Genomic DNA, 24,024 nt, shown 5'->3' with positions numbered 1-24,024 from the left:
AACAGACACCAGACTAACCTTATTGGCAGAAGTAGGAGCATATAGAACTTTATAACAGCAGTGCTCTATACCAGCTGTGCAGAAATGCTTAAACTTTATTTGAGAACTGTACGAAACAGGTCTTTACAAGTAGTATTTCGTCGCCAAATACACAAGAATTATTCGGGCAAAAATCTCCCGTTCAGCTCACGAAACTGGCTAGTTCATCCACAAAAATTCAAATATCTACCAAAAAGTGAACAGAATACCACTGCTTCTACCGTAATTCCTCTCCAGTTTGAAAAAAGTGATAATAAAGCAAATAATGGAAACATATACTTAGAAGATAAAGAGTTTAGAGAAAATTTAGACAAGGCTTTAACACAGGCTCATTCCAATCTGCTTATTGGGTACACTAATTATGATATTTTTAGTGCAAATGCAACATGGATGCGTCTTCGCGAGCTCCTTTATTATCAACTAAGTCATATATCTGAACTTAAACCTTTATCATCATTTCAACTAACAGCACCCGAACTATTAAAGCCAACCAATCCAGGAGACTTACTAAATCAACTTCTATCGGTGAATCAAATTCCTGATCATATTTGGAAGTCTGTTTTGGAGAAGGAAGAGTATAGCGTTGCTGAACAGTATTATTTTATCCTAAAGAACTTTTATTATTTTATTAGAAATCAAGAGATAGAACCCCAAACAAGACCATCTTGGTCTGATGTGGACTCTGGATTAGACATATCTAACCCGTCAGAGTGGTTTCCAGAAGCAAGGAAGTTGAAACGTACCATTATTATGCATATAGGGCCAACAAATTCGGGTAAAACATACAACGCTTTACAGAAGCTAAAACAGTGCCAAAGAGGTTATTATGCTGGTCCACTAAGGTTGCTAGCTCGTGAAGTGTATGATAAATTCCAGAGCGATGGAATTCGCTGTAATTTACTAACTGGTGAAGAGGTGATTGAGGATTTAGACTCTATGGGTAATAGAGCAGGACTTACGTCAGGAACAGTTGAAATGATTCCTTTAAATGAGGAGTTTGATGTTTGTGTGCTAGACGAAGTTCAAATGGTCGGTGATAAAGAGAGAGGATGGGCTTGGACTAACGCAATTTTGGGCGTACAGGCATCAGAGATTCATTTATGTGGAGAAGAAAGTGTATTGCCGCTTATGAACAAGATAGTAAAACTAACTGGTGACACTTTAGTGGTTAACAAATATAAAAGATTGGGTACGCTTGAAATTGAACATCAACCCCTTGCTGGAAAATTCAAGGGACTCAAAGCTGGTGATTGTGTTATTGCATTCTCTAAAAAAACCATCCTCGATCTCAAATTGACTATTGAACGGCAAACAGATCTTAAGGTTGCTGTTATATACGGTTCTTTGCCCCCAGAGACCAGAGTAAAACAAGCAAAATTGTTTAATAGTGGTGAATATGATGTTTTGGTTGCATCCGATGCTATTGGAATGGGTTTAAACTTATCCATTAACCGAGTCATATTTACTTCCGCTGAGAAGTTTAATGGGGTAGAAGTGCTACCTCTTACATTTTCGAATATCAAACAGATTGGCGGTAGAGCAGGCCGATACAAGCCTCCAGGAAGAGATAACTCCGGAGATGGACCTTCTGTTGGCCATATAACTGCCCTTGATTATGATACTCTAAGAGCGGTAAGAAGAGGAATTAACGCACCAGTACAGTTTCTAGAAAAAGCTGTAGTTTGGCCCACTGATGACTTGATAAACAACTTAATCTCGTACTATCCTCCAGGGACCAAGGTAAGTGTGCTCTTAAAAAAATTCCAAGAGAATATATCGTCATGCTCAAACAAAATGTTCGAATTGAGCAACATCGTAGACAGAGTGGAGGCTCTTTCCACTTTTGAAGATATGCGTGGTCTTACTCTATGGGACAAGCTAAAACTTTCAAATGCCCCAATACGGCTAAGTCCTTTAGTTTCACGTACTTTCAACAGTTTCTGCAAAACCATCGCTGAGAGGAGTACCACGTCTCTGCTAAACTACAACCTACCATTCGTGCTATTGCACAGAAAGTTCATCAAAGACGAATCTGTCTCACTACAATTCTACGAAGAATTCCACCAAGTCATCAATCTCTACTGCTGGCTCCATATTAGATACCCACAACTCTTCGTAGATTACGAATCTGCTATAGACTTGAAAAACCTCTGTGAGATGATCATCTTCAAGAAGTTGGAGTTTTTGAAGCAAAACCCATACAGGAAGACCCTAAATTCAAATCAAACAAGAAACTCTTGCTTCCAACAAGAAAAAAGAAGGCACAACCTTCCTTTCCCTAAAAGGATCTAGATAAACCTTTGATTATAGTTTGTCGTCGTTCCTCATGTGTTTTTATCCTGTACATACATACAAAATATATAATAATAATAATAATAGTAATATTAACAACAATAACACCGAAGTATGAAACTTGCAAGTGCCATGGCTGAAACACCCAAATAAAATTCTCTTACACTACGCAGTCCCTTAAAACCGTGGACTATAGAGCCAGAGTTTATATACTATTGACGGATCAGCGCTTCTTCTCGTTTAACTGGGACCATTAAATCTGAAAAAAAAAAAAAACAAATGTATAAAAATGGAATAAGAGATTTAACGAATTTAAACGCGAACCTTACACTTGAGAAAAAGAGGAGAAGGTTTTATAGCTACGAAGGAGTTTCTCAATTTCAGCTCAAGCAACGTGTAAGAATTTTCACGGCAATAGAGAACAGATTGCCCTAGTCCTTATTGTACCGCTTACCATAAATTTGACTTTAATAAGAGTCAATTGGATATAACTTCGCATAGACTAAAAACATACCATAACTTTCGAAGATGAGTGACAACGTATACATTGTTGCTGCTGCAAGAACACCTATCGGTTCATTCCAAGGTTCATTGGCCTCCAAGACTTACGTTGATTTGGGTTCTACTGCTGTTAAAGGTGCTTTGGCTCAGGTGCCAGAACTAGATCCAAACTCTGTTGAAGAGATTTTCTTTGGTAATGTTTTACCTGCCAATGTCGGTCAAGCTCCTGCTAGACAGGTTGCTTTGGCCTCTGGTTTGGGCAAACATATTGTCGCTACCACTGTTAACAAGGTTTGCGCCTCTGGTATGAAGGCTATCATCTTGGGTGCCCAAACCATCAAGACTGGTACCGCCGACATCGTTGTTGCTGGTGGTGCCGAATCCATGACCAATACCCCATACTATTTGCCAGCCCTACGTGCTGGTGCCAGATTTGGTGAAAGCAAGACCATTGACGGTATCGTGAGGGACGGTTTGAATGACGCATATGATCACCAAGCTATGGGTGTTCACGCTGAAAAATGTGCTTCCGACTTCAACTTCACCAGAGAAGCTCAAGATGACTTTGCTATCAAATCATACCAAAAGGCTCAACTAGCGCAATCCCAGGGGAAATTCAATGCCGAAATTGTGCCAGTTACAATTAAGGGTTTCAGAGGCAAACCAGACACCCAAGTCACCAGCGATGAGGAACCAAGCAAGCTTAATGTCGACAAATTAAGATCTGCCAGAGCCGTTTTCGCTAGTAATGGTAAAGGTACTGTCACTGCTCCAAACGCTTCCCCTATCAACGATGGTGGTGCTGCCGTTATCCTAGTTTCTGAAAAAAAACTAAAGGAGCTAAGTTTGAAGCCTTTGGCTTTGATCAGAGGTTGGGGTGAAGCTGCCCACGAACCTGCTGACTTCACGTGGGCTCCTTCCTTAGCTGTTCCAAAGGCTTTGAAGCATGCTGGTATTGCAAGCATCGATGAAGTTGACTTCGTCGAATTGAACGAAGCCTTCTCTGTCGTTGGTTTGGTTAACACTCAAAAGTTGGGCCTAGACCCTGCTAAGGTCAATGTCTATGGTGGTGCTGTCGCTTTAGGTCATCCATTGGGTTGTTCTGGTGCTAGAGTTGTCGTAACTTTGGCTAGTGTTTTGAGACAAGAGAACGGTAAGATCGGTGTTGCCGGTATCTGTAACGGTGGTGGTGGTGCTTCTTCTATTGTTATTGAAAGAGTTTAAGTCACCTGCTGTTTTAAAGAGATAACTGAAAGAGGACAAAATCACCGTAACACTAATTATTAACTTGCTGCACATAAGAATATACACTTATAAACACAACTTTTTCCCCTAAAATATATATCGCATCCATTTTCTATCTTAGAGTTCAACCTCACTGTTCTTCCATTTAATAAAAAATCAAACACACGCCATCCTATAATAAAACTACTGAGGAATAATAATAATGATTAATTGTATTTATGTAACCTATAGCTTCTGTAATATAGGGCTTTGATACTCATCGACTACCACCTCTATCTTTTTGGGGTTTCATTGTGCTTATTTTTTCTATTCGTGTGCTTGTCATAAATAAATATTAGTAGCAAACCTTTAAAATAACTCTTCTTTCAACATAACATATGATTAAAATCGCCAAGAAGAAAATAGCTTTTAGAATGCAAGATTCAACTCACCCTAGTAAAGGAAGTAGCCAAGGGAGAGCAATTGATAAAGTGAGAACAAGATGAGTGATAACAAAAAAGTGTTTGTTATTGGTGGAACATGTGGAACAGGTAAGAGTACGATTGCAGAAAGACTCTGTGAGATTTTACGCCAAGAAGACCCTACTCAACCAGGTTACGAGTTTGTTGAAGGTGATTTGTTACACCCGATAGAAAATATCAAGAAGATGACTAGCAGCATTCCGTTAACAGATGATGATAGATGGGGCTGGTTAGAGAAAGTTAGTGATAAAGGGTATTCAAAAGCAGACCAATTTGGTAGCTGTATCATTACGTGCTCAAGTCTGAAGAAAAAATACCGAGATTTTATTAGGGAAAGACATCCAGACTGCAGATTTATCTTCTTCATTTTGTATGGAACTAAGGAGGAAATCATAAAGAGAGTTGTGCATCGAGAATCCCATTTTATGAAATCTGACATGGTTGACTCGCAGTTCCGAGATCTTGAATTACCGCAAGAAGACGAAGCAGATTCTATAATCGTGAATGTTACAGGTAGAACTCCAGAGGAAGTGACCCAAGAGGTTTTCCACCACGTTAAAGGTTTGTGAAGAAAATCTGGAGTCGATTTAAATTGATATCGCTATTAAGTCTATAAAGTACTCGTATTATTGGAGAGTGTTTAAATAAAATTCTATATATACAAAAAAAATACTGGAAATAAAGGTCGTAGTGGTATTTTCCAAAATTAAAAAAAAACATTCCGAGCGTGCTTGCCGTTTTTTTTTTCGGGGGTCTTATCTATCAATTCGAAATATGTTGTTGAGTTGCGAATACTAATGTTGATGATGTGTTTTTAAGTTTTATAATTTTTATTATTATCATTATTATTACTATGGTTGTTCTCATTATTAATGCCAGGAATGCTAGTAGCGAGGGAGCCAGCTTTCCAGAGTGGAATTTGCCAGTGTATTTTGAGAATCATTAGTAGAAAGGTTGAACTGTGAATATTGCATGGTCAACCACAACTTAGATGGGCTCTCTTGGCTTAAATATCCGTCTGGTGTAATTGTTGTATTAGGGAAAGGGGTCTGTTTAGTATTGCTCTTTTCCTGCATTAGTTCCAGATCTTCTTCACTTGAATAACCTGGAAAATTAGTATTGATTCCGATGTCGTAATCTCTATATAGTTCATCAGAAGACTCAGAAAGATCTTCCTCAAGATCTGCGTTCAAAGAATCGAATTTGCTAACCATATTTTTGATCTTCATACTGTAATCCCCACAGATAAAATGATTTAACTGTCTAGGGGTCAAAGATGGTACGACAGACAATGGTCCCGATGTGGTAAAATGCTCACATTTTGAAACTGCCTTTATAAGTGAGATAAGATCCGTTCTCTTAGTTGGATCCACCTGAAGGATCGAGTTTAAGATGTTGAATAAATCTTCAGAAAGAGGCAATATTTTCGTTAATACCCTTGCATCATTGATGAAATACTTGAAAGTGTTGTCGTGTTTTTGGTGAGCTTTGAGCCATGGGTTTCTTATGCACGTTAGGTTTATTAGGATGATACCCAATGACCACACATCACCACTAGCTGTGGGGAACATCTGGTGTCCTTCGTTATTTTGGGTTTCTGCCGAGTGAAGGATAGAAGATGGGCACGATACTCTTTCTGGAGCCATATAATAAGAAGAGCCGACACAAACGTTGGCGTTAATGTATGGGGCTGTGGTAGCCAAACCGAAGTCACACAACTTTACGTTATCGTTAGCGTCCAATAGAATATTTTCTGGCTTAATGTCGCAATGGTAAACACCGACTGTATGGCAGTGATGGATAACGGAACATAATTGCAAGAAAGCCTTTTTGATAAGGAGTCCATCATTTGAGAAATGTTGATTTTCGACAATTGATGTGAACAAGTCCATTGGGTAATAGTCCATGACAACGAACGTCGCTAGAGAAGACTCCAAAATCTGGTGAATAGTCACAACGTTTTCGTGCATATGACACCTCAACTGCAGTTGGATTTCCCTATAATGTGGAGCATGGCACAACTGTTCCTCAGTTATTGCCAACACAGAGTCCAAGTCGACCGTTGGTAAAAACAGCTTATTTTGGAACGACTTGAAGTAGTGGTAAAGCTGTGTTTGCAACACAGCACTCTTCTTCAAAGAAGAAGAAGAACCTCCCATGGAAGCTTTGGGACGCAATGGGTCATCGGAGGACTTCATGATAGCCTTGATAGCGTATTCATTTTCGGTTACTAGGTCAATAGCGTGGAACACAACGCCGTATGCTCCGGACCCGATTTGCTTTGTGATTTGAAAGTTGTTTAGTTGACAGTTATTCAACATAGTGCTTGAAAAACAGTATTCCTAAAGCGCGAGGATAATACTGCGATATGTGTAGTAAGTATTATGGATATTTGTTACTGTTGTATTACCTAAACACAGCAAATACCCCATTCATTTATTTACACACACACCACACACACATACACATATACGCCAGCACACATACACATTCGTCTACTCTTATATCGCACTCTTGTTCCCACAAACTAAGTGTATATTTATATTGTCACGGCCAGCATACCGCACACACGCCAGAAATAAAGCACACGATAATTATGTAGCGGTGCGCTCCGAAATACCAAAAATATCATCATAGAAAAAATAGCCCACTAATACAAGACACACACACGTACATACACACATAATTCACTGCCTGAATCAGTACCGAGCAACAAGAAAAAAAACGTAGGAAAAATGGGAAAACTCACACCAAAGACCAAAACACCACGCACCACGCACGCACTAGGCTCAAATGTAACCCGAGACCTAATCTTCGGCATCGCCATCCAATCTCGCATATGGGGGGAGACCTTGTGAAAATGCTCATCTGATCCACCCCATCCATTCATTCATTGATACATCCATCATCCAGTTTCCTTGTGTCCCTTTTCTTTCTACCATTTGGCTGCTGTTGTTACTGGACTGGGACTGATCGCGCTTCTGTACTGTACGTAACCTGGCCCAACCCACCCCAATCACAAGCCAGGCTTCGGGCTGGCAGCTCCTGGATTCCCGTATTCATGGCCAAAAAGAAATCCCACCACAGAAAACCACGCACACATATGGAACACAGGCTCGAGCATACCCGCAAAGCAAGCTGCAACTTCATTTGCTGATCCAAGAGACACTCAGTCAGTCAGACAGACAGTCACAACAAGGCAGTCTTCGGTGGTGCCTTTCGACGACAGCTTCTGCTGCTGCTACCAATAACAGGGGTCAGTTGATGCGTCGCGTTGCCAGAAATTCCTGCAGAAACTTGCGCAGCAGTTCGCCTTTTCATTGCATTCCTCTATTTGTCTGTTTTCTTTTTGGTACGTTTGTGCTAAAATTTGTGTTTTTTTTTTTTTTTTCTTCTTCTATATTGTCTGAATAAGCAGCTGGCACAGCAAGTGGTGTGATGATTGCGATGAACAGTGGAGCGGCAGTGCCACTCCTGCGCTGTATATCGCAGCATGAAGCCGTGGTATAGCCATGGCCATGAGGGCTATGCACCGGAAATGGCATGGCATGGGACAGCATGGCACACGGCGATGTCGCACATCATAGTGTAGTAGTAATAGTAGGGTATGTAAAAGGTGTGGAAAGGAAAAACACAAAAGGTGGTGGGAGAAAAGTGAAAGTCGGGGGAATTTTCTTGCGGGAGTTTCTAGGGGAGGGGCAGAAGAGGATTAGTCCCTGTGCAACCGGAAAAACTATTCGGGAGATTATGCGTCGGCTGTTAGAAGAGGTTTTCCCGTGTTCCGAAATGGCCCGATATGGCCCGTTGGATGGAATTCAGACTGGAATTCAGTCTGGATATGGATATGAATACGGACATGATGAATGAATGAATGGGAGAGTAGGGGAGGTGCACACTAGTCGGAATGTGGAGAGCGTGGGGCGGCATTCTGGAGAACAAAAAAAGAAAAAGGAACATAACACATTATGGAATTCATATGGATCACATGGGCTTAAGCTATATCCATCCAGTTGACTGTCCGTGTAGCAGGGAATGTGTGCGCGAGTAATCCAGGCAAGCAAGGGCCCACCCAGGTCATTATCACAAATTGTCTATGAGCTCCTTGACCTTGGACTCGAACAGTTCAGAGCGAATGGGCATGTCGAGTGAATAGAAAGGATCCTTCATCACGTAATCACTGTAAACGCAATACACTTTCCGCAACAAATTCTCGGCAATGCTTACGCTGGTATTGCTTCTGAAGTTGTTGGTGCTCACTAGCACGAACTTCAAGCCCGTCAAGCTCTGGAACACAAACATCGAAAAATCGTCCGTGACCATGTGCCTGAGACCACTCTTGTTCCAGTTCGTGAATGACTCTTGGAAATAGTCAGGTCCCATGAAACTTCCTAGTTCTCGAGGACCCCCCTTGGATTCGGTATTCACTCCAATTCCAGCAATATAAGGCACATCTGACTCTGCGTTTTGCGCTGCTTTGTTGTTGATTTGCACCGCAAGTGGCGTTAACTGGGTAGCTATTGCGAAAACACTGTGCAATGTCCCTGCAATGATCAAGTAATCATTGCTGTTCATCTGGCCTCGGGGCTCGATGAAGTTGTGGTTGTATATGAGCCCCCCAGACTTATTGATGATCATAATCGATTGGATAGCCATGGTTCCGAAATAAAATAACGTACGTATATCGATTGATAGTGCAATTTCCTCTCTCAAAAAATAATAATAATTGACAATCCTTCTATGCCTAAGAAAGTTGGTATTCAATAAGGACTCTCTTCTACCAATAGTTTTGCCCTTGAGAACTTATGCGTCTTGTACCCTGGGTTTGTCTATATATTTTATTTTATATACCGTTCGTTTAAATTGAGAATTCGATTTCAAGATTTCTTCGAAATCGTATTTCATTCATAGAATTCGCACTCTTATTTTGAATATTCTATCTCTAACACCCCAACCAAAATCATCAATAACTAAAAGTGATTGCACATACAGTTTCTTCCAAAGGCACACAACTAATAGAATATGAGCCTATATCAAGGGATCCAATGACTTCGGATTTGAGGAAGGCAGATATCACTACGGTAACCCGAGTTTTGGAGGATCCAAACTCTCTGCTAGTCCAGGCTTTCAATAGTGAACCATGGCCCGCGAAAGATGTGTTTGAACAGAAATTAAAAATCTTAGATAGACCACTGCTGTTCCAAGTGTGTATGATAGATAATGTATCGCGTTCAAAGCTCACGCAAGTGGACGAGTTACAGGTCATGATTGATCCACGCAGGCAGAAAGTTGATCGGTTAAGCACGTCACGTGACCGACAGGAGCTCATATCCGAGGTGAACATTGATGAAGATGATGACAACAATGGTGTCACAAGTAGCAATGCAAACAATAACCAAACTACGTCAGCTGCAAAGGAGACGGGAAATCTCAACCAGCATGTTTACAAACTTACATTGCAAGACAAGTACGGAAACTTGTTTTATGCAATAAATTTGGAATCAATCCCAGGTCTAAAGACGTGCTTTTTCGGATCGAAGCTTATCTTATTGCCTGGAGCGGTATTCAACAGAGGTATGTTTACATTCACAAACTCTACGGTGAAATTGATGTATGGACTCATACAGCAGTGGAACGAAGGAAAGCTCCAAAAGGTTTCTGATTACTTACAGAACGAGTTGAATGCTCAAAATCCAACCTTGAACGCTAATGGGAAGAGGACGGCATAGATTTCTCTCTTTTTCTTATGATAGATTAAAGTTTAATTAAATATTATATTGGGTTATATTATTTCAGTTTAAAAGCATTTCCCATAATCCGTCTGCATTATGAAAATCATGATGGACAATAGAAACTAGGCAATAGTCTCTGTGCATTTTCTTCAAAAATGTGTTCTCTGGAGTATTTTTGGGGAAGAGTTTACTCCATTCAATCCAAATACTGAATGCCTCATCCCTCCATGCTTTGAAGGAATCTTCTTCGACAATAGTAGTTTGAACGACTTCCGAATTTGGGAAAACACCCCAAGTTACTGCGTTTGAACTATTTGGTTGTAAATTAGTCTCAAACTCCCCTGTGTAGTCTCCTAAATAATAGCTGAATTCACCATCACTGGCTTCAATTTTGGGCTTTAAGACGTTTTTCCACTCATCTTTGTGAACAAATATTTCCACAAACGCTTTTTGATATATTAGACCATTTGCTGGCCCCCAACCAAATATATTGTCCGTACTAGGAGATCCATTTGTAGCCGGCTGCGAAGCCAAAGAAAGATATCCGCGTTGGTTCAATTCTATAAGTTCTTCCTGGATGAAAGCAGTTTCGGGAGAGAGCCCTAAATCAGACCAAGGGAGAGCTTTCATGGAACCTTCCAAATATCTAATAAAAATATTTTTAATATCTTCTAGACAAACTGGGTGACCCCATAGTTCATACGCAGTTTTATTGCAAACCTTCAAAGATGGCCCATACCCGTCAATCTCACCATAGGCAGGTGACCTAGAATCACCAAATCTACCATTAGGAAATTCATCCCAAGTGACATTTCTACCTAATGTACCGGTACCTTGAGAGATCGAAATCATCACTTTACGAGAGGGCATCGAGGGCAATTTATTGCCACTTGTTCCATTCAATTTGTTAATTATAGATGTATTCAGAGGAAATTCCGCACTGGCACTGGACTGCCTTTTTCTTTTCTTCATATTGTCATCTTCCAAAGTTAAATGATCCACATCTTGCAAGACAGCCTCAGATCCCCATTCATCGTCTGCTTCGTCTTCATCGTCTTCAAGAATCTTAGATAGAGTTGGTGAGTTAGCAACAATCTTGGCGATCGCTTTCTCAAGATTCAAAGTGTAGAAATGAAAAGCTTTTATACGCCCATCAGTTCTTTTGTATATCTGTTCGACAATATCAATCATGATTTCCACACCAATTTCTTTGACTCTGTTATCGTCATTTTGAACATCAGGGGGGAATCTGTCCAAGATAGCTTGAGGGATTGAAGCATGGGAAAGTTTCGCAGCTCTGTTAAATAATAGAAAAGAATTAATAGGCATCAAACCTGGGAAAATTGGGATATCAGAACTGATGTTCTCACGAACTAAAGACTCAAAGGACAAGAACTTATCCACGTCATAAAATAATTGCGTTATAATAAAATCTGCGCCGGCGTCCACCTTCTCCTTCAAATATGGCAAGTCTCTCAATGGATCCTGCATACTTTCATCAGCTTCACCCTCACAGTGGCCCTCTGGATATGCCGCAACACCCACACAAAAGTCATCACCGTAATTCTTTTTAATGTAACGAACCAAATCCACTGCATACTTGAATTCAGAAGGATTCTGACTTGTATTGCCGTCCCATTCTTCTCCAATAGGCGGATCACCTCTCAAGGCCAATATATTACGGATATCCACATCCCTTGCAGCCTTTAAAGCCTCGTCAATAATAGATTTATCCATATTGGTACATGTCAAATGCATACAAACAGGAACGTTTAATTCACGTTGCGCTATAGTAGCAAGTTCTAAAGTCTTCCCCGATGTTGTACCACCAGCTGCCCAAGTAACTGTCACAAATAACGGATTTAATGCACACATACGCTCCATACGTGCAAGTAAGTTCGTCTTACCAGGCTCCGTCTTAGGAGGGAAGAACTCCAAAGAAACGCATGGACCTGTCAACGCATCAAACCTCTGTTTCACTGTAGACATGTTTCCATTAAAGTCACCCACAGTTAGTCAAGAGAATAGAAATAAATATCCAGAAGTATGTTGAAGATACCGTCTTAACGTTTACTAGTAATCCAATGGTTATTAAAAGAAGTTCATTAATCGTTACCACTTACACTCTTTTCTCAAAAAATCATTGTCTTATAAAAGCATATTTAAGTTTTCATTGTCTTTTTTTATTATAATTAAAATTTGATGCTCCAAGACATTACTTACTTGAAGCTTTGACATAGAAAATGTAAACAAAATAAGTATAGCTTCAAGAATTAAGGTAATTAACTAGTAAAAAAGGACGAATAGTGCAATAGAGTGTGCCTCTGAGGCTTATAAAGTGAGAGGTTTTTCTTCAATCAACATATGGATCATTTTAATATAGTACTAAACTGTTTTTAATATTGAATTTGCTAAAATGTCTCTTTTTTTGAGAGATGAATCTGAAGATGAGGACTTGGTAATAGAGCTTAGCAACTTGAGTAGAAATGAAGAGTCCGAAAATACTTCGGAGGGTATTATAAGAGAATCGGAGGAAAAAAGTTCAGGAAATGAAGTAATAAATAATGGTGATGCTATTGATACTGATAAAAACAACGAAGAAAAGGTGTTGTACCCTTTGGTTCCCGTTGATCCAAAGACAGGAACTCTCAAGCCAAACATAGAGGAGATACGACCCGTAGATGTACAAGTTTCACTTCCACTTCCATTCCAACATCTTATTCTAGAGAATATGCTAGTCTCAGAAAATGCTTTGCTTGTTATTGGTAAAGGATTAAGTGTTTTGCTAATTGTTACTAATTTACTCTACACTTTGTGTACACCAACACGAATAAATGGACAAGATAAGAGATCATTAGTTTTGCTTTTGAATGCAACTTCAGAGGACGAAGCTATTATTTCAGAAGAGCTAATGGAACTACAATGGTCGTGTAATGAAGATGATGAACAAGGAAAACCTGGAGACCGTCCCTTCACCATTATTTCCAGTGATTCATTTACTGTGGACCAGAGGTCCAAAAGATACCAGCATGGGGGAATAATATCTGTGACTTCTCGGATTCTTATTGTAGACTTACTATCTGGTATTGTGCACCCGAAGAATATCACAGGTCTACTTATTTTGCATGCAGAGAAACTGAATTCTTTGTCTACTGAAGCATTTATCGTCGAGATCTATAGAAATTCAAACAAATGGGGGTTTATTAAAGCTGTGACAGATTCAGCTGAGTCAATGGTTTCCGATTTCTCTCCCTTATCCAAGAAAATGAAGGACCTATTATTGAAAAAGGCTCTCTTATGGCCACGTTTCCATGCAGATATTTCTTCTTGCCTCAATACAACATCAGGTACCAAAGTTGTAGAAATTAGAGTAACATTGACGGATTCAATGTCTAAAATCCAATTTGGTTTGTATGAATGTTTGAAAAAATGTATTGAAGAGCTAACTCGTAAGAATCCAGAACTTGCAACCGAGTATTGGTCCTTCGAAAATGCTTTAGACTCAAATTTTCTCCGAATTATTAACGGAACTTTATCACCCAAATGGCATAGAATATCTTATGAGTCAAAACAATTAGTAAAAGATATTTCTACTTTAAAAATGCTTCTCAATTCATTGATTAGTTATGATGCCTTAGATTTCTATGAATTGATTCAACTAATTTTGGATGCTAATAAACCTTCAGTTACAAGAAAATATTCCGAATCACCATGGCTACTTGCAGATGAATCACAGCTTGTTATATCATTTGCTAAGAAAAGAGTCATATATGATGGTGAATACAATCTAGAACCACTTCCTAAATGGGAACAACTCTGCGCTCTCTTAGAAGATATAGAACATGAATCCTTAAAATATCCAGCGGGAAGTCAAGGCCCAGTTTTAATATTGTGCAATGATGATAGAACTAGTAATCAGCTCAGACAAGTTGTACGTTATATGAAACATAAAGATAAAGGGTTCAAAAAAATCATGCTAGATAAATTAGACATGTATATGAAAAGGATGGACATGATGAAGAATACGTCATCAGATATCATGGAGGAAAATGATAAAATTCAAAATGGAACTGAGATTAACGTATCACGAGCTTTCCACAAGCAAGAAATCAATACAAAAAGGAGAAGAACTAGAGGTGCATCATATGTTGCCGCTGTAGAAAAGCTAAAGAGTGCCCAAGTTGGTCCAGGAGAAGATATAAATGCGGCAATAACTTCTGAAAGAATCAACGAGGAACGAGAAAAATCATTAGTAAATGTCGATACTCCAAATGATGAAACTATGGTAAAAGAGGACTTTGATTCCCAGGATGAAATTTCAGTAATCGAAGAAAAACTTAAGGATGTCTCGTATGATGATATAAACGTCATGCAGAACTGGGAAGAGGTTTGGGAAAGAAGAAAAGTTGATTATTCGTACATCGACAATGATTCAAAAATAATAATCGAAACATTTAGTGCGACGTCTGATGAACAGATCTTATATGAAAACTCCCCTTCGTACATCATAATATATGAACCAAACCTTGCCTTTATCCGTAAGTTAGAAGTTTACAAAGCCATATACAGGCATAATTCGCCCAAAGTTTACTTTATGTATTATGGAGACAGTGTTGAAGAACAAAAGCATTTAAGTTCTATAAAGCGTGAAAAGGAAGCCTTCACAAAGCTTATTAGAGAACATTCATCGATGGCTCAACACTTTGATACAGATGAAGATCTTTCTAGGTTCAAGAATTTGGCTCATAGAAAAATGCAACTAAACAGGATGAAAAGCAGTAGAATTGCTGGTGGGCAAGATTTCCTAAACCCTATGACTCATGATGTTGTAGTGGTAGACATGCGTGAATTTAGAGCCGCTCTACCAGGTTTGTTATACCGTTATGGCGTTAGGGTAGTGCCATGTATGCTTACAATAGGTGATTATGTCATTACTCCAGATATATGTATTGAAAGAAAATCCATCGCAGATCTCATAGGAAGTTTTAAAAATGGAAGGCTTGACAAACAAATAAAGAGTTTATCGAAATACTACAAGTATCCGACGCTATTGATTGAGTTTGATGATTCACAATCATTTTCTTTAGAACCATTTACAGAAAGAGGAGTTTACAATACTACCACCTCATCTACCGTACACCCAATTAGCGGTAAGTTAATGAAGGAGGAAATTCAAAGAGAATTGTCTCATCTTGTTATGAAATATCCTTCATTAAAGATTATCTGGTCATCCTCTCCTCTCCAAACGGTTAACATATTTTTGGATCTCAAAGCGAATAGGGAACAACCAGATCCGATAAAATGTGTAGAATATGGGGCCACTAGAAAAACGAAAGAAAAAAATAAGGCTTTGGCTGACTCTAATACAAAGTTTAAAATGTTATTGTCTATCCCGGGTCTTTCCAATATTGACTATTATAATATAAAGAAAAGGTTTAAAAGATACAAAGATTTGGCTGTTTCGAATATAGAAGATCTTCAAAATATACTTTCTGATTCGGATTTATGTGAGAGAATTCACACATTTATCAACCAACAAGAAATTCTTGATTCTGTATTATCTGACGAAGATGATGATATCAGTTCCTGAGATGCTTATAATCATATGTGGACTTTTTTAACTAATTTGTACGCTCAACTCTCAAAAGAACTGGACTGTGATAACATATCTGTAGAATCTTAAAACGAACTAATAAAAAACATATAATATTAATCAAGTTTTGAAATAAAAGTATTATTGAAAGTGTTACAACTTGGTATATAATGATCGCATTTATGATGCAAGTTCAGAATATATATTTTTACAAACATGGTAGAACGACTTCATTTCTGAAGACATAAAGACATTTGTACTTGGATTCATTATGATAGTTATGGCTGCATTATCATTGGCAAGCAAATTAGGAACTTTGGAAAGCTCCTCGATTGTTCTCTTTCTTTCACAATTAGAGTCATCCGATAGAGATGCGATTTCCAAACTTTTTTCAAGCAACATTCTGAGAAGCTGAATCGCAGAACCACTTATTAAGCTCAAGATGTCTTTTATCTCCCGTAGATTGCTATTCTGGGTAGCAATATTTGCAAGAACCTCACTAATTCTACGAAGATTAGTACCTATATTTTCCGTAGATGTTAACCACTTGCATGGGAGATTGTAGTCCACAAAGTTACAATGATCGTCTTTTTTGTCAATAAATTTAACGATAGCTACTGCTACTGTCAATGCTTGTGAAATTGATGGCAGAGAACTCTCTATGAGATTAGGTAGTCGATTAATCTGCTGGAATGGAATTGTTGACATAATAAATGAAAAAGTGTCATTGAAAATTTTGAATTTTTCCTCACCATTATATAGCTGAAGTAAGTGTTGACATATATCATCATCGTCATTTTCTTCTGTGAATACCCCAGTTAAAACCGATCTGAAGTGTGATCTGTTTGGGTAACCTAACGAAAATGCTTTAGCCAAAACGTCTACGCCATATGTTTGATACTTTTCAACATCAATTGCATATTCAGGATATGTGAACACACTGTTATTTTCTAAGTGGTCCTTTGGATCGGCAAAACTGAATGCTAAAAGAATAATGAAAAAGCATGTTACAGTTGATTCTATCTTCAGCATGTGAGCAATGTTTGTAAGAACAAATATAATATCCTTCTTGAAATTGAGGACCCGTCTTTCGAAAATAAACTCATCCTTATGTATAAAGATCATCCATAGCATATCAGAAATATATTTTTCCATATATGGATTATTTGCCAAAACCTCAGAGTTTTGTTCATTAAAAGAGAGGTTTCTTATGATCATAGAAATAGAGCTTAATTGATCAACAATTAACAAATGTGGATTCTCAGCACCTGATTCGTGACATTTGCTGAATATAGTGGAAACTTCGTCTCTAACCCTTATTAAAGATTCTGTGTAGGAAACAAGGTTGATTTTCGATATGTCAGTTAGCTTCTCTTCTCTCAATAAATCGGGAAGATAATCAGTATAATTTTCATCGTTATCAATGTCTTTCTCCACCCTTTCTGGAATGGAATAGTTAGACAACTTTGAATCCAGTTCAATACTTGGATCTGCTGGTGTAATTGGTAGTTGGGAGTAGTCAATACCAGTTAAAGAATCAACAGTAACTGTTTCCTCAGAACTCTCCTGAGAGAAGTTCTTAACATTCTCATTGAAGATTTGATTTATACGAGAGTCGGCATCAAAGGGGTGAGTGGGTGGTGTTAAAAGTGAATTACTTTCACCATAGTTTGCATACGAGCTGGAAATCCTAGAATAATCCTTTTTGAGAAGCTTATTCAGTAGCTGACATGCCAATATACAGAGATTATCAAGTAGCTCTCTACACCTATTGATGGGAATAGAAAGAGTATTATCCGAACTGATAACTAGAAGAGAATTCAAAGCTGTATTTACCTCCGAGTTATTTGCGCTTTGTAATTGCATTGCTAATGCGTTTACATTCACGACACCAAATTCAGGAGCAAACAAAAAAATTGGTTTAAAGTTATGAATCATTTCTCCCAGTTCGGATATCTTTGATATATCGTATCCATTCTGGGTAGTAATTGGCCTTTGTGATGGCGTGTAATGTCTGGCCATTGTTCTTTTGTAAACTTTCGGAAGTTGTTTGATTTGTTCTTTACGGCGTTTTAATATTAATTCCTGTTGTTGTTTTAGTTGTTTTTCGAAGCGGAGTTTTTGCTGTTGCATTTGTTGTTCTGCTTCAAGTTGTTGTTGTCTCTGCAATGCCTCCATTTGCTTTCTCTCTTGCTCCAATTCCTTCTTAGTCTTCTTTTTCACTCTTGGTTTTCTTGGAGCTTTTGGCTTTGGTTGTTTAGGAATAACCGGTTTATTCTTTGTTTGAGCCTTTGGAACTTGCTGTTGTTTCATTTGCATTTGCATATGAGGTTGTATCACATTCTGGCCCTGAATAAAAGTTTGATTTTGATTTGGGGGCTGAAACTGCTCAGAGCTTGATCTGATATTTCGTATTATATCTTGCAACAATTGCTGTAGCATGATCCGGTTTGTTTGAGTCTCTTTGATACCTTCGGGTGTCATTAGATACTTTTCGTAAGGTAGTAGGAACCTGTAATAGGTTTTGGCCAACTCTTCACCTCCATTGGGACCAGGAATATTCATTCTTTGTGCTAGCATTCCCCACTGTTGGGCTTTGGTAACATTCTCTCCACCGTTAAGTTTTTGAACATACATGTATAAAATAAAGAGATTAACTTGGACACCATTAATCATATGGGCGATATCAGCAGACAAGTTTTTCCTTCTGCAGTGCTCCATGAAAGACTTCCGGAAGAGCTCAAACTGCTTGGTATTTAGTTCTTGGCCAACTTTCCGTTGTATGGCAGGATCAAGGTTCTGTAGTACGTTTTTCTGGTTATTGTTTTGATTTTGGATTGGTGGCTGATTAGATGCTTGAGGCGATTGTTGTTGCATTCTCATTTGAGCTTGGGCACGAGCCTGTGCTTCTGCCTGAGCCTGTGCCTGTGCTTGAGCACGCGCTTGAGCCTCTGCCTGAGCACGGGCTTGAGCTTGAGCACGGGCCTGGGCTTCTGCTTGAGCTTGAGCACGGGCCTGAGCTTGTGCTTGTGCTTGGGCGCGGGCCTGTGCTTCTGCCTGAGCTTGAGCTTGAACACGGGCTTGTGCTTCTGCCTGTGCACGGGCCTGAGCCTGAGCCTGAGCACGAGCCTGAGCTTCTGCCTGAGCTTGAGCCTGCTGCTGTCTCAATTTTTGTTGTTGTAACTGATTATAGGCCTGTTGTTGCTGTAACATTTGAAGTCTTTGCTGTTGTTGCTGCTGTTGTTGCTGTTGTTGTTGCTGCTGCTGCTGTCTTTGTTGATGGGCGGCAATTATTGCGGCCCTGTCCATATATTGCGAGTTCTGCCTGTTGCTTTGTGCCAATTGTTCCTCGACAAGTTGTGGTGATCCCCCGGCTATATTATGTGGAGTACCGCGTTGAGATAACATTTGCTGTAGAGATGTGGTACCAGGCGACTGCGCGAGGCCTGCATTACCACCATTCAATGAAGCTGCTCTACCAGCAGGAGAAAACATAGACTGTGGTGAAATAGAAGCAGCACCATTCTTCATAGGCGGTGAGTCAATGTTCGAAAATGAATTTCTTGCTAAAATGGCTTGCGGAGTTACTCCGGTATTAGCTTCTTCTAAGCCAGAAGCGGACTCTGAACGCATATTGCCAGCATCCATGCCTGGTCCGATAAAAGTTTGATCTGGAACTCCTGCAACTCCCGAAACGCCATTTTTATCCTGTAATTGGTTACCATCTAAGAACGAAAGGTACTCATCGCCATTCGAAACTCCTTGGCCAAACATCTGGCCGCTGCCAGTGTTCAATGGATCGCTTTCGTCCGGAAACAAAAACTGATCGTCCATCGCAATCACTTTATTTGCGCTAGGATGTGATTTTATTCGCTTCGAACACCTTTACACTTGAACTAGCCCTCCGTAACAGTTACAGTTTCTGTTCAACTATTCTATTTGTTTAGTTTGTTTTGATATTCGCAGCGGCGGTCTTTAATTTTTTTTTTTTTTTAATTTTCGTGCAGTCATAAAGAGTCACGTGAATACTTTCAACATCCGGGTAACCGTAAAATCTAATTTTCTCGTTTTTGTTTTTGAAACCGTAGTCACGTGATTGTGTCTTCCACCCAGACGTTTTCTTCTTAGTATTGAATTTTTTTTTTTTTTTTTTTTTTTTTTTTTTTTTTTTTTTCCGGTAAAAACGTTAGATTCGAAGCGTGGCTGAAAGAGAAAGATATATCGGCTACATGCACTTCTAGATGCACAAGAACTTTATTTATAAAAGAGGCTATATATATAGACTGTGAATACGAATAAGAAGATAAAAAAGGAAGGATATCTCATAATAAAAGCCATTGAGACTTGTAAATTGTGTTCTACAAACAGCTGGTATTCTGTTTATTTATTTGAAAGAGGATCAAAATAAATTTTATATTCGAGCGTTCCTCGAAACAGTCTGTCATTATTTCTGAAGCGCTCTTGTGATGAGCAAGATTTTAACTCGACGTCAGATCGAAGATCGGATTGCGCGAGGGCAGTCCATTGTCATATTCGAAAACCTTGTCTTGAATTTAGACAAATGGGTCCAGTTTCATCCAGGTGGAGACAAAGCAATTTATCATATGATTGGTCGTGATGCGACAGATGAGATGAGGGCGTATCATGATGATGAAACGACGGCAACATTTAAATTGTGGAGAGTGGGAAAAATTGACTACAAATGGGAGAATATGGTACCGCCAATTCAGGGAGGTACTTATAGACTACTAGACCAAGATTCGCCTTCATATGAGGATACAGAAGCCGATGAGTCCGTGCTTTCGACCACATGGAAAAAAGTCGATAAGAGTGATGAATACACGAAGTCTCTATCCACGGGAAAAATGGCCGGTGAGACTGAATACAAGCTTTATCCAAAGATACCGCAAGGTGTCATTCCCTCGCTTGATCTAAAGGAAGCGTACGAAAAGAAGGTTGTAGTAGATCCCGCAGTAGTTTCTGAAAATTTTGACAATGAACGTGTGCAAAATGATCTAGAAAGCTTCCCTGCACTTGACGTGGAAACGCAAAATTATATTGCAGAGGAGTATCGGAAGTTGCACGAGGAGATTACAGATATGGGTTTATATCAGTGCAAATACTCTCGTTACTTGAAGGAATTCCTGAGAATCAGTACATTATTTGGATTTGCATTTTACCTCTTGAGCAAGAAATGGTACGTAGCTTCTGCTCTGTCATTAGGGTTTGGATGGCAACAACTGGTATTTATTGCCCATGATGCAGGTCATATATCTATCACTCACAACTATCAGATCGACAATATTATCGGTATGCTAATCGCCTCGTTTGTCGGTGGCTTATCTTTGGGTTGGTGGAAAAGGAATCATAACGTCCATCACTTGGTAACTAATGATCCAGTCCATGATCCGGATATTCAACATCTACCTTTTTTTGCAGTCAGTACAAGATTATTTCACAATGTCTACTCAACTTATTACGAGAAGTTCCTTTGGTTTGACGGTTTTGCAAAGAAACTGATTCCAATTCAACATTACATGTACTACCCTATCCTATGTTTTGGAAGATTTAATCTATACCGCTTAAGCTGGGTTCACGTCCTCCTTGGACAAGGGCCTCGTAAGGGTAAAGCTGCTTGGTTTAGATATTTTGAATTATGTGGTTTAATTTTCTTCAACTATTGGTTCTTTTACCTAGTATGCTACAGGCAATTACCAACAATATCAGAAAGAGTAAAATACATTTTGATCTCTCATGTCGCTACGATGATTGTCCATGTTCAAATTACTCTATCACATTTTGCCATGTCAACTTCTGATCTTGGAGTGACAGAATCCTTCCCAATGAGACAACTGAGAACGTCTATGGACGTCGATTGTCCTAGATGGCTAGACTTTTTCCATGGTGGTTTACAATTTCAAGTTATTCACCACCTGTTCCCAAGACTTCCAAGACATAACCTAAGAGATGCTCAACCGTTAACGATCAAATTCTGCGAGAAAGTGGGCATCAAATACTCTATTTACGGATTTAGTGCTGGTAATGAGATTGTGATTTCTCACCTCCAGCAATTAGCACAACAAGCGCACACAATGCTCGAATGCGCTAAAACAATGAACAAAGAAGCAACTGCAACAAAAAACAGTATTGAAAAGTCCAAGCCAACTCTTGCGGAGAATGTTAGTTCAATAAGAAAACAAGAATAACTTTGACCAAATCTACTATTCCACTATATTATTTATTAAATGCATATATACTTACCTATAGACTATGGAAAATCTGTTCAAGACTTTCATCCAATTGCATACTACCATAAAATGAATCTCTATAATGCATCATAGCACTTCTTGGTTCATATTATTTAAAGGGGAAAGCCGGCTATTTATTTTATCACGTGGACAAATATTTCTGTTTCAACAGTTTATGAACGACTAGCTCATGATGCTATTTAAGAATAAAAGCCTTAAAATAAAGAACATTAATCCCCCACAAAAAATATGTTGGACGAATAGTTCTATAAGTGGAGAAAAGCCCGCCTTGCCGAGACCAAAGTATCAGTGATCACAGAAATGGATGGTTTTAGAAGTAGACTACACAGCTGGGGCAAGAGTTTAGGGAACGCTTCATTTGATAGCGATAAGGACTCGATGAGGAACACTTATAAGGGTAAAAGAAATGATGATAGCTTCATGGAGAATGAATCATTCTCACAACATGCAAGCCTGGAAGATGAAGATAAATTGCCTGAAGTGGAATTGTTAGGATATTCTGCCAAGACAAAGAATAAGCTACTCACGAAGGAGATGTGCGAAGAATTGCGACAGCTAATGCCAACGAGAATTCAGTTATACACAGAGTGGACATTACTCTACAGTCTCGAGCAACATGGTGCGTCTTTGCACTCATTATATGATAATATAAAATATGATACAAATACAAATGCAAGAGTTGGTTATATTTTAGTAATAAGAGACAAAAAGGGTGGAATATTTGGTGGATATGCTAATGAACCTTTCCATCCAACGGACAGTCGAAGGTACTACGGAAATGGGGAATGTTTCCTATGGAAATTAGAGAAAGTGCCGGACTTGCAACTCCATGGTAACGAGAAAGTAGAAGCGTCTGGAAATAAACTGCACAATTGGCAGTTACGCGGATTCCCCTATACAGGCATAAACGAGTTTTCAATTTATTGTACCAGTAAATTCCTATCCATGGGTGCGGGTGATGGACATTACGGACTGTGGATAGACGACGGATTGTTTAAAGGTGTTACGTCACCTAGTCTTACATTCGGAAATGATGTGTTAAGTAGGGAAGGTTCTAAGTTTCATATCATTGGATTAGAGGTATGGCGTGTTGGACGATGATCGCAACGACTGTAATTATGATGATATATATGTACCCCCCTTTACTTTCTATTTCTATTCTATAGTTTAATTTTCATGATATAAATTAACAGGATTTCAATCATCTAACCTTCTCTCTATTATTTTATCCCTAGATTGATTATATTCAATTGGAAATTGTTTTGATATAAGTGCATCAAGAGTGGCAATACGCTTCGATAGCATTTGTAAATTTACCTTTAATTCGCTCGAAACTGCAGCTCCTCGCTTGAATCTGTCAGTATAGTACTGTAAACGTTCTTGTAATTGCTTCATTAGGCTTTTCAATTCCCGACTCTTTGAATTGATCAATGCAGATGTTTTTGCTTGCGTAGCTAACGACTCAGAAAAGTCAATGCTGTTGATTGTATTGTTTAATGATTCGAACAAAAACTTGCTAGAATCAAACATAGGGGTCTCTTGAATCTGATTCATCCACAGTGTCCCACTAGACTCAGTCGGAAGCAATGAATCTTCACTATCTACGTGCGACGATTGATCGGATTCAGATTCAGATACTTCGCTATGAGAGTCACTTGACACATAATCTCCCTCTGGAATTGCATAATTACGGCTATCAACACTAGGGGTACATGACCTACTTTCCTCCATTGAGTATAAATGTATGGAAATTCTAAAAAGGATGGCAGAGTTGTTGTGATTAAGTCTTTACTAGAGCATTAACTTATCATTTCTCTATGCATTGTTGTTCTTTTCACGTTTTGAACATATAATATATGGGACCTTAAATATGGAATATCAAAAAACTGAAAAGT

At 38.9% G+C, this 24,024-nt stretch overlaps 12 protein-coding genes across 12 annotated transcripts; 7 read left to right on the top strand and 5 right to left on the bottom strand.

Moving 5' to 3' along the window:
* Positions 1-84: 84 nt before the first annotated feature.
* SUV3 (ATP-dependent RNA helicase SUV3) lies at positions 85-2,331 on the top strand (the record flags this gene model as incomplete). Its single annotated transcript, XM_022821056.1, has 1 exon — positions 85-2,331. The coding sequence occupies one exon, from the start codon at positions 85-87 to the stop codon at positions 2,329-2,331; it is 2,247 nt and encodes a 748-aa protein (XP_022677457.1).
* A 528-nt stretch (positions 2,332-2,859) lies between these two features.
* Positions 2,860-4,056, top strand: ERG10 (acetyl-CoA C-acetyltransferase; the record flags this gene model as incomplete). Its single annotated transcript, XM_022821055.1, has 1 exon — positions 2,860-4,056. The coding sequence occupies one exon, from the start codon at positions 2,860-2,862 to the stop codon at positions 4,054-4,056; it is 1,197 nt and encodes a 398-aa protein (XP_022677456.1).
* Positions 4,057-4,558: 502 nt separating this feature from the next.
* On the top strand, positions 4,559-5,107 carry KLMA_60382 (gluconokinase; the record flags this gene model as incomplete). The annotated part of the gene is made up of 1 exon (XM_022821054.1): positions 4,559-5,107. One exon carries the CDS (start codon positions 4,559-4,561, stop codon positions 5,105-5,107), a length of 549 nt encoding a protein of 182 aa, XP_022677455.1.
* Positions 5,108-5,422: 315 nt separating this feature from the next.
* On the bottom strand, positions 5,423-6,859 carry SKS1 (putative serine/threonine protein kinase SKS1; the record flags this gene model as incomplete). Its single annotated transcript, XM_022821053.1, has 1 exon — positions 5,423-6,859. One exon carries the CDS (start codon positions 6,857-6,859, stop codon positions 5,423-5,425), a length of 1,437 nt encoding a protein of 478 aa, XP_022677454.1.
* A 1,759-nt stretch (positions 6,860-8,618) lies between these two features.
* Positions 8,619-9,191, bottom strand: TRS23 (TRAPP subunit TRS23; the record flags this gene model as incomplete). The annotated part of the gene is made up of 1 exon (XM_022821052.1): positions 8,619-9,191. The coding sequence occupies one exon, from the start codon at positions 9,189-9,191 to the stop codon at positions 8,619-8,621; it is 573 nt and encodes a 190-aa protein (XP_022677453.1).
* Positions 9,192-9,275: 84 nt separating this feature from the next.
* RMI1 (Rmi1p) lies at positions 9,276-10,264 on the top strand (the record flags this gene model as incomplete). Its single annotated transcript, XM_022821050.1, has 2 exons — positions 9,276-9,291; positions 9,528-10,264. 2 exons carry the CDS (start codon positions 9,276-9,278, stop codon positions 10,262-10,264), a joined length of 753 nt encoding a protein of 250 aa, XP_022677452.1.
* Positions 10,265-10,327: 63 nt separating this feature from the next.
* On the bottom strand, positions 10,328-12,256 carry MET12 (methylenetetrahydrofolate reductase (NAD(P)H) MET12; the record flags this gene model as incomplete). Its single annotated transcript, XM_022821049.1, has 1 exon — positions 10,328-12,256. One exon carries the CDS (start codon positions 12,254-12,256, stop codon positions 10,328-10,330), a length of 1,929 nt encoding a protein of 642 aa, XP_022677451.1.
* Positions 12,257-12,683: 427 nt separating this feature from the next.
* RAD1 (ssDNA endodeoxyribonuclease RAD1) lies at positions 12,684-15,857 on the top strand (the record flags this gene model as incomplete). The annotated part of the gene is made up of 1 exon (XM_022821048.1): positions 12,684-15,857. The coding sequence occupies one exon, from the start codon at positions 12,684-12,686 to the stop codon at positions 15,855-15,857; it is 3,174 nt and encodes a 1,057-aa protein (XP_022677450.1).
* A 183-nt stretch (positions 15,858-16,040) lies between these two features.
* On the bottom strand, positions 16,041-19,694 carry SWI1 (Swi1p; the record flags this gene model as incomplete). Its single annotated transcript, XM_022821047.1, has 1 exon — positions 16,041-19,694. One exon carries the CDS (start codon positions 19,692-19,694, stop codon positions 16,041-16,043), a length of 3,654 nt encoding a protein of 1,217 aa, XP_022677449.1.
* A 632-nt stretch (positions 19,695-20,326) lies between these two features.
* KLMA_60375 (fatty acid desaturase) lies at positions 20,327-22,066 on the top strand (the record flags this gene model as incomplete). The annotated part of the gene is made up of 1 exon (XM_022821046.1): positions 20,327-22,066. The coding sequence occupies one exon, from the start codon at positions 20,327-20,329 to the stop codon at positions 22,064-22,066; it is 1,740 nt and encodes a 579-aa protein (XP_022677448.1).
* A 363-nt stretch (positions 22,067-22,429) lies between these two features.
* On the top strand, positions 22,430-23,230 carry OXR1 (Oxr1p; the record flags this gene model as incomplete). Its single annotated transcript, XM_022821045.1, has 1 exon — positions 22,430-23,230. One exon carries the CDS (start codon positions 22,430-22,432, stop codon positions 23,228-23,230), a length of 801 nt encoding a protein of 266 aa, XP_022677447.1.
* Positions 23,231-23,326: 96 nt separating this feature from the next.
* On the bottom strand, positions 23,327-23,860 carry KXD1 (Kxd1p; the record flags this gene model as incomplete). The annotated part of the gene is made up of 1 exon (XM_022821044.1): positions 23,327-23,860. One exon carries the CDS (start codon positions 23,858-23,860, stop codon positions 23,327-23,329), a length of 534 nt encoding a protein of 177 aa, XP_022677446.1.
* Between the last annotated feature and the right edge of the window lie 164 nt (positions 23,861-24,024).

This window comes from Kluyveromyces marxianus, chromosome 6 (assembly GCF_001417885.1).
Source record: "Kluyveromyces marxianus DMKU3-1042 DNA, complete genome, chromosome 6".
NCBI classification, from domain to species: Eukaryota; Fungi; Ascomycota; class Saccharomycetes; order Saccharomycetales; family Saccharomycetaceae; genus Kluyveromyces; species Kluyveromyces marxianus.
Note: the sequence above shows the minus strand (reverse complement) of the source record. Positions and strands in the feature narration are given on the sequence as shown.